This window comes from Odocoileus virginianus, chromosome 17 (genome assembly GCF_023699985.2).
Source record: "Odocoileus virginianus isolate 20LAN1187 ecotype Illinois chromosome 17, Ovbor_1.2, whole genome shotgun sequence".
Taxonomy (NCBI): domain Eukaryota; kingdom Metazoa; phylum Chordata; class Mammalia; order Artiodactyla; family Cervidae; genus Odocoileus; species Odocoileus virginianus.
The window spans coordinates 13,155,136-13,164,464 of NC_069690.1; the positions used below are offsets into that span (position 1 = coordinate 13,155,136).

General features: G+C 42.7%; 1 protein-coding gene and 1 pseudogene across 3 annotated transcripts in view; both read right to left on the reverse strand.

Moving 5' to 3' along the window:
- HEATR6 (HEAT repeat containing 6) overlaps positions 1-5,314 on the reverse strand; it is a 30,774-nt gene extending 25,460 nt beyond the window's left edge. For 2 of the 3 annotated variants that reach the window (XM_070478650.1, XM_020885160.2), the window contains exons 1-3: positions 5,086-5,314; positions 2,864-2,971; positions 317-457 (exon numbers count right to left, since the gene is read on the reverse strand). In XM_070478650.1, the coding sequence (XP_070334751.1) occupies positions 317-457; positions 2,864-2,971; positions 5,086-5,304 (468 nt within the window). In that variant the 5' untranslated portion in view covers positions 5,305-5,314. The remainder of the gene's footprint in view (positions 1-316; positions 458-2,863; positions 2,972-5,085) is intronic. The other variant, XM_070478651.1, reaches the window with a different exon arrangement.
- Positions 5,315-7,383: 2,069 nt separating this feature from the next.
- Positions 7,384-7,499, reverse strand: LOC139039352 (U4 spliceosomal RNA; annotated as a pseudogene).
- Between the last annotated feature and the right edge of the window lie 1,830 nt (positions 7,500-9,329).

The following is a 9,329-nucleotide window of genomic DNA, read 5'->3' on the forward strand; positions in this document are numbered from 1 at the left end:
ATGCCAAAAAACACCAGTAAGGATTAGTACTCTCAGCCAAGGCTGCTGCTGAAGCTCTCTCGTCTTGGCTTGGCTGAATAGATGAAAGGTAATGATAATAACGATTGATATGTACCAAGTCCCAAGCACTTTACAAGTGAGACTTTATCCTCCGAGGAACTATTTTACACATGGAGAAACAAGGCTCAGAGTGACTGAGTAAGGGTTACTCAAGGTTACACATTTAAGTGATGGCAGGAGAGAAATCTGAATACATGCCTGTGGGTTTAGAGTCTGTGCCCCCAACCTTTCAAAGGAAAGACAGAACACAGTTCACCTTCTGACACTTTGAGCCATTGCCGTACACCAGGGCTGCCAGAGCTTGGAGAATCTGCATATGTGTCCAGGAACTGCACTGCTGAATAGCAGAAATAGTATATGCCAACAGAAAATCCAAGTTCTGCTCGTCAACAATCACCTATCAAGAGAAAAAATACATATGATCTAACTTCTAAAAAATATTCCTTTTCAGACATGAATGCTCACCTGAATCAAGCTGTGTAAGAGAGACAGAGCACGCATGTGTCCTTATTTTTTGTCAGAAAGATCAGCTTTAAAGACCTTGAAAGTCTGATCGAGAGAACCTTCTCCCTGCCCCAGTGCCTGCTCTCTTATTCCCCTTTACTCCTTCCACTCCAAGTAGAACTTGGCAAAGTCCTTGTAACTTTTCCTTGAACTAACCAGACACTGGCAGTTGTAAATACACAGATGTTAAGTCTTGATCCACTGAAAAGAAATTTTAAAAAATTTTATTTTTTGTTTTTAATTTTTACAATGTTGTACTGGTTTCAACTATGTTTCTTTATACCTAGTAAATGCTTGACAAACACACTGTGACTAAATATGCCTCGTAAATAGCTATTATGTCTCTGCTATGACGTGGGAAATATTAACAGGAAGAAATGGCATATTCCTGTCCTTAAGGAGTTTATGATTTTATTGGGTAAAGTACACTAATCCAAGTATCAATTCATGGACAACTGAAATAAACTGTCTTCAAATGCCAGAAACTTGTTCAGGGCTGTGGGTGCCATGCGTGATCAGGAACTTTTCTAACTGTCAGTGTTAAAAAGATAATATAGCTAAGAATGTGGGCTTCCCAGGTGGTCCTAGTGGTAAAGAAACCAACTGCCAATGCAGGAGATACCAGGGACACAGGTTCGATCCCTGGGTTGGAAGGATCCCCTGGAGAAGGAAATGGCAAGCCACTCCAGAATTCTTGTCTGGAGAATCCCAAAGGACAGAGGAGCCTGGCAGGCTACAATCCATAGGGTCACAGTCCACAGAGTCGGACACGACTGAAGCGGCTTTTAGCACACATAGCTAAGGATAGCCAAAGTTCAGACGCCACCACATTAGTCTGAAAAATTCTAAAGTCTAAAACCATCTTATTTCATCTAGAAAGTCATGTGTAAAAAAAAAAGAATAGAAAGTCATGTGTAGCAGACACAGTTGGCCACCTGCAGCACTCATCTCCTCTTTCCTTGCTGGCAGAGAACTGATCTTATTTGGATGTCCACCTTTCCCACAGGAGACCTGGAGGTAGATCCCAATTCTGCTAAGACAGTGGTTTTCCATCAGTGGCGATTCTGTCCCCCAGGGAACACCCAGCAATGTCTGTAGACACTTGACTGGCACAGCTGGAGGGATGCTACCGGCATCTGGTGAGTAGAGGCCAGGATGCCACTAAACATCTTCCAATGCACAGGACAATCCCTCATAACACAGACTCATCCAATCCAAAATATCAACAGTGCTGAAGATGAGAAACCCTGATCGAAGGATTGAGCTGCATGCTGTTAAGTCATTTAGGGAGCAGAAGTCCTCCAGGTGATTCTAATGAGCAGTCAGGGTTGAAATCCCGGGTTTATGCCATTCATGGTAATTCCATTCCCTGATTAGACTGCTACAGAGGGGTCCTAATACGACCTAGGTCTCTCCAGCCTGGTATCAGGGAAAATCTGCTAGAGAGTCTGGGGGATAAGCTTCTTAATTCTTAAATAAAAGAGACAGAAAATAAATAGTTCTTTTGCTTCTGCTGGGTGTTATTTACTTATTATCCATGGGATTCCTGGATTTTAGGCATCTTATGTGTGTGAGAGATGTTAGCTCAGGACAACCCATCCACTTAGCATAGAAGAATGGAAAGATGCCAGAAAGCTTCTTAATTATTAAGTGCCCTTAAAGCTGCATTCCTTGGGGCGTGTGATGTGAGATAATTAAAAAAAAAAATTTAGCTATTCTGGGTTGGCATTTCTGTTTCTTGCAACCAGAAGCACCTCAGATTACATAATGTTAGTTGATAAGTTCTGTGCTAACTACATTCAAATATTCATGTAGTAGTTTACAGTAACAGCTTAAATTTTTGAATTATTCCTAAAAAAGATACCAGGGATCTTTTTATCTGGGGCCCCACCCCCGCTAAGCAACTTCTTAGGTTAGATGACAAAAATGGTAGCTTTGGGAGAGGGAAAAAAATATTGATAGGAAAGAGGTTGGGGATATTTCGATTTATTCTCAGATATACCTTTGGTCAAATATTAATACACCTTTCCTGAAAAATTCTAAGGTCTGAGGGCTTGAATTATATTGGTTTACTGAAACAGACCTACAGGAATCCCTCTGATGGGCAAATTGGCAGATTTTTTTTTTTTTGTCAGTTATATTTGTTTTGATATAATTCTTAGTAAGGCAATTGTTTCTCATATTTGCACAGCTTTTGAAAAGACCAGCCTATCATTCCTACCACAGATGTAGTAACTCAAAGACAGTTACGTATTCTCAAAATTCATGATCTGAATTCTAAAGTTATCTACATGATTACCTGTAATGTGTTAAGCAAATGGTGGATAAGCTGAGACAGTTTGCTGACAAGATGATTCTGATTAAGAGGCACGAGTCGACACGCCTGGACAAGAAGAGTACTGACATCCTACAAAAACAAAAAAAAGACAATGAAAAGGTGCTACACCTATTAGTCAAGGGAAGACCGGCGCCCCAACAGCCAAATGAGAAACTAAAAGTGACATTCACACTCAAAATGAGTTAAGATGAAATTTGAGGCAGAGAGTAGGATGACACCCTAAAAATAGCATGTGCTAAAAAAAAAGGAAAAGAATCAATGATTTTTATACGGTCAAGGACTCCACAGAGTCTCTACATATGTAGAGACAATACAAATAAATAACCTAAGAAAGGATTCCATATATAATAGCACACACCAAAATTAAAAATAGCAAAGGTAAGCAAACTGAATTTGCAATGCCACCGGGAAAATCAGAAACGACACTTCCATGAATTTAATGCAGTTAGAAAATCTATTTCACAACAAACTGTGGAAAATTAAAAAAAAAAATCTATTTTTCTTTTTAAAAAAAGGAAACTATCTGGAAATCACACCATTCATTCATCTCTTGATGTTTATTGAACTAAAAGGCTCTGAGCACCTGCTTTGTGCCAGGAAGTGTGCCAGGTCTTTGGGCTCCAAACATGAACATATTCCTGAACCACAAAGAGCTCACAATCTAGTGAGGGAGACAGAAATACTGCTCACAAAAAAGTAAAGTGAATTGGGTGCTGAAAGAATTAACTGCAAATTCTATGGGGAAACAGTAATTAGGGAAGTCCTGTAGAGACAATTTTTAAACAGAACCTAGAATGATCTGAAGGATGAGTACAACTGCCAGACAAGGCCGAAAAGACAATGCAAGCAAATGGAATGCAGTGGGCAGGTCTGGAACACCTGTAGGTGTGAAACACCAGTACCTGTCTGAGGGACGGCAAGTTTCAAATGACTGCATACAGGGCACAAAAACAAGAGTGGCAGAAGACTGGAAAGGCACAAAGGATACAAATAAAGCAAAAGTCTCCGACTCCTCCCTTAATTCCACTCTGCTCCCTGGTGACACAAACTGCATTGTTATTACTGCATTGTAAACTCTCGTTTTGAACTCTTTGCATCTATAAATGTATATTTATTTTCAAGCCCTCCCCACCCTATATTGGTCTCATACCGTAACTTTGCTTTGGCCAGTCACCAATATGCACTGAAGATCTTCCCAGGTCAGAGTTTTACTTTTCTAATGAGATTCTTTTCCCACTAAAGAAAAGACCACTCTCGCAGGAGAGCAAATACTGGTTTGCAGACGGGCTACAGACCATAAGTTAGAGGAGACTGGTGAACAGTCCAGGAAAGTCATCTTGCCAAAGGCATTGGCAATGCAAATACAGAGGAGGGGATGGAACTGAGAAACATTTCCTACACAGATTCTGAAGAATCCAGACTGGAAGGATCTGGAAGGAAGGAAAGGTGAAACACTAGTGTCTGCACCTGTGCCCTATGTGACTGGGCACACTCTGTATGTTTGTATGCGTTGGGGCATGTGACAGATTGGGGATGGAGCGGGTGTATGGAGACAATGAACTAATTTTTGAGAACTGTCAAGTTTGAGATGCCTGTGAGCACCAGAAGACAGCTTATGACAGGGTTTAAAAAATTTAGTTATTAGTATCCAAGGCCTGATGAGTGTGAATGATATATAGGAAAAGTACTTCTAAACAGGCGGAAGAGGGTGGAACTAGTATGGAGGAACAGATAATAGCCAAAACTCTGAGACTTAGTTCTCATTCTAGTTCTGCCTTTTGCCAGCAATATTAGAGTGGACCCTTGTAAGCGTCCGTATGTTTATCAATAAAATTGACCTAGTAACACCATGTCCCCAAATCCCTGGAACTGTGCACGGTGAAGTGAAGAACGTTCTAGTAGGGAATTTTATACACACAGAATTCCGGATGCGGGGAGCGGAGGGACGGGAAAGCGGCACCAGAGATGACACCTGCGATGTTATCAGAGCACAAGTCAGCAAGCTGGAATTTTAAAGAAGCGACTTTACCAGACACCGCAGTGTCTTCCAAAAAGAGGAGGCTAGAGACTGTACCACGGTCGGAGGGGGCAAACAAGTCTGAGACTAAGCACCATGAAGCAAGGGTGGGAAGAGGCCACAGGCAGAGGTCCCTGAAGGGCGGGGCCCAGGCCAGCGGGCCTACCTCCGGGGCCACGCCGCTGCCCTCGCTGTAGGTCTCGGAGATGAGCTGGTCGAAGAGCAGGTGGATCTCCGTGCGGCCGGAACTGCTATCATCCGGGCGAAGGGCGCAGAGCCTGGCCGACAAACAGCGAAACCCACGCCCCGGCTCGAAGGATAGCTCCCCCGGCGTCTCTGGCGGCGGCCCCCCAGGCAGGGAACCCGCAACTTGCGCCGCCGCCATCTTTCCTACGTAGGACAACAGACAAACACTTCCGGGGCAGCCCCCCGCCTCCACGCGCCAGTTCCGGAAATGCCTGTTTCGGATGGGAACCTGAGGTGGGAGGGGTTCTGAGACTACAGACAGGATCTTTCCTTGGACTAGTACTTTGTGAAAGCGTATCAGAAATTCTCTGGGAGACTGTTTCGGCGACCGCCTCTCCTTGAACCCTGATTAAAAAGCGAGGACTGTATTTGTGTCCCTACCCCCCAGAGGGTTTGTTATTGGGTGGGGCTGACATTCTCTTTTAGTACTAAGCGTTTCAGATTCGGCCTAGGATTGCAGAGGGGCCGCTGTGGTGGATAGGAGTGGCGGAAACTGCTAGTTCGACATTCTTCTCTTCTTACATCATATTGGGGCCCCTAATTTTTTTCTCTAGACACAAAACCACCCTGAATTAAGATTGTGTTCCCCAGTATTCTTTGCAGCTGACCGTGAATCCTGTAAATCTTAAAGCAGCCTCACCACACAAAAGTAATTTGGAAGTTCAGACTGAACCATCTAAAATGTAACTTGCCTAAGGGTGACCTGGTTGAGATTGGACGCCCCAAGATTTCCTGAAACGTTGAAAGGAAGAAAAAGAAATTAGCCATTTAAAAAGAGACGAACAAAATAAATAAACATTTAAAAGCGGTGAACAGTTTCAGTCACCGGACAGGTGAAGGCTTGAAATTTGTATTTGGGCAGACTGGGAAAACCAACTCTAGGGATTTGAGTTATGCAAATACAAAACAAATTCTCACCCATGACTCTTAGAGAAACCCCTGAAGTCGGCTAAATATACGTGTTTTAATAAAACACGTATGTTTAGCAATGAAAATAGGGGCATTGCTTTAGAAGAGGTAGCTGTGGGACTTCCCTGGTGGCCCAGTGGCTAAGACTCCGTACTCCTAATGCTTGGAGCCTGGGTTCCATTCCTGGTCAGGGAACTAGATTCCCACGTGTTGAAACTAAAGTTTCCACATGCCACAACTGAAGAAAATCCTACTTCTTCCTAAGAAGACTGAAGATCCCGAGTGCTGTAACTAAGACTTGGCACAGCCAAAGGAGTAAATATATATATTTTAAAAGCTAGTTCTCTGAAGACTTTGGTTTTGTTTGGGGAGAAATACTTATTTTACATTTGAATTTGGATTTCATTATGCTTGTCTATTACTGTTTCTTCTTGGGGTTTGTGTATACTTATGTATGTGTGTGATAATATGTATCACACATACATATTATGTATGATACTCAAACATCTGCTCAGAGATCAGGAGCTGAGAACGAGTCACTGATGTTTTAGTTTAAATTCTAAAGCAGAGCCTCAAGCGAGGTTGATATGTGAGTGATTTACTCAGGAATGAACAGGAAAGGAGAATCTATACATATATGTGCTATCAAGTTGATTATTGCAAGGGGTGAATGATTGCTGAATCTTTGGGATGTTCTAAGAAGCCTTATGGAATGCTCTCAGAAACCCTGTCCTGAGCAATGGAAGTGGGGAGCTTATGTCTGCCAGCCTTTGACCTCTATTGTCAAGTGTTTCCCCACTAAGCATTAATTCTGCAGAGCTTCTGGGTTGAGCATACATCTGTGTGTGGCAGTTCCTGCAGGAGTCTGCTGTTGCATAGACAAAGAAGTCCTGAGGCAAAAGTGAGAGGTGTGAGCCAGTAGGGTCAGAAGTCTGACAATTTAGCTTGTGTTGAGCTGGTAGATGCAGCAGATAAGCTGGTTGCAATCCCTGGGTTGGAAGATCCCCTGGAGAAGGGCATGGCAACCCACTCTGGTGTTCTTTCCTGGAGAATCCCCGTGGACAGAGGAGTCTGGCAGGCTACAGTCCCAGTCCATGTGGTTGCAGAGTCGGGCACAACTGAGCGACTAAGCACAGCACATAGCAACAATTAGGATAAGACTGTAAGGCCAAGAATATTTGAAGCAGTGCATAAGAGATAGCCAACACACTGGGCTGGAAGGACATGAGGCCTGGTCGTCACCATAGAGAAGGTGGAGGGAAAGAAACCGTGGAAAGAACTGAGGTTTGATGTGGCTCATGTTAGGTTGACACGTGGGCGACCCATAATTTGTGTTATTCAAGACTGAACAACTCAGTTTTCAATTAGCAATTATCGTGCCTCGGATAAACCTCATTGGCTACAATACTGCCACTGCGCAAAGCTCAAGACTGAACAACTCAGATGTTGTAAACCATACCAGTCTGTTGATTTCTGATGGAACATATCCTTGTGAATGGCAGTGTGGTTTCTCAAAGGAAATGAACATTCCTACTCCATGGTGATGACCAACTGAAGGAAACATATATCAAACTCTCAGGGAGGGCTTTGAAACTTTTTGGAATTGATTTGTATTTAGACAGTAACCTCCAAACTATGGAGCTCACAGCTTGACAAAAGCTCTCCTAAGAAAATCTCACACATCCTCACCTGTCCTCACCCTCAATATTTTTACAATCTTACAGTGACTGTGAGCCTTTAAAGGGTGCTAAGTTCACAGACATTTCCTTTTATAAATTCTGCGTAAAGTGATCTGGAGTCTTATTCTGAAACTTAACTTTTTTTTTTTTAATTTAAAGGTTTTTTTTTTTGATGCAGACCTTCTTTTTCTAAAGCATTTTTAAAAATATTTCTTTTTAGTTTTGGCTGCGCTGAGTCTTCACTGCTTCATGCAGGCTCTCTCTAGTTGTGGTGAGCAGGGGCTACTCTGTTGTGGGGCACAGGCTTCTCATTGCAGTGGCTTCTCTTGTTGCAGAGCACTGGCTATAGAGTGCAGGCTCAGTAATTGTGGCACATGGGCTTACTTGCTCCAAGGCATGTGGAATCTTCCCTGACTGCGAATCGAAGTCATGTTCCCTGTATTGGCAGGCAGATTCTTTACTGTTGGTCCTTCAATGGACCGGAACCTGGTGGTCCAGAGTCGACGATAAGAAAGTAAGAGAGAGAAAGAGGCTGATGTCCCCTGGTTCACGCGGAAAGCCAATAGAGTCCTATTCTTAGGGCTCGCGCTGCTGCACGGAGGCACCGGGCGCCCTCTCGAGTGGGTGAAGGCGCGGTGCGCCTTCTCGAGAGGGGCTTAGAAGCCTGGGCAAGAAAGTGAGCTCAGCGGGCCTCCGCGCTCCAAGGAATTAGCCAGAAATACATATATATATATATATATATATATATATATAGAGAGAGAGAGAGAGAGAGAGAGAGAGAAAGACAGAAAGAATAGAAAGAAAGAAAGATATGGGGACCAAAGCTCTGATGGAGCAATGGTGTTTTAATCAACATGGTGTGGGCATATATACTGTAGTTATTCTCAGCAAAGATAAACATTAAAATTCCAGACTTACAAAACATAACATGATCCCTATCAAAGAGAGAGTTGCAAACAATCACCTTTTACTGTATGGCTCATAAAAAGGAAGAGGGCACTTATCACCGTAATGAGAAATGCCTGGATTCCTCAGCCCCGGGAAAGGGGGGAAGGCGTGCCTCTCCTCTTAATTCCTGAATATTCAGGAATCAATAAGGACCAGAGGGTTCCTGACAGATCCAAAACAGCACACAGGAAGCCTCTTGTTAAGTGCTTCCTGACACTTTACAACTGGACCACCAGGGAAATCCTGATGTGGACCATTTTTTAAAGTCTTTATTGAATTTGTTACAAGATTGCTTCTGTTATATATATACACACACACACATATATATATGTATATATATATACACACACACATATATATATGTATATATATATACATGCATATATATGTATATATATATACACACACACACATATACATATATACATATGTATGTGTATATATATATATTTTTTACTCAGAGGCATGTAGGATTGTAGCTTCCTGACCAGGGATGGAATCTGCACCCCTGCATTGGAAGGTGAAGTTTTAACCACTGAGCTGCCAAGGAAGTCCTTCACTTGTTTCACATTTTGGAGCCCTGTTAAAACTTCATTTTTATCACCTCATTAGGGTCTAGATCATTCTA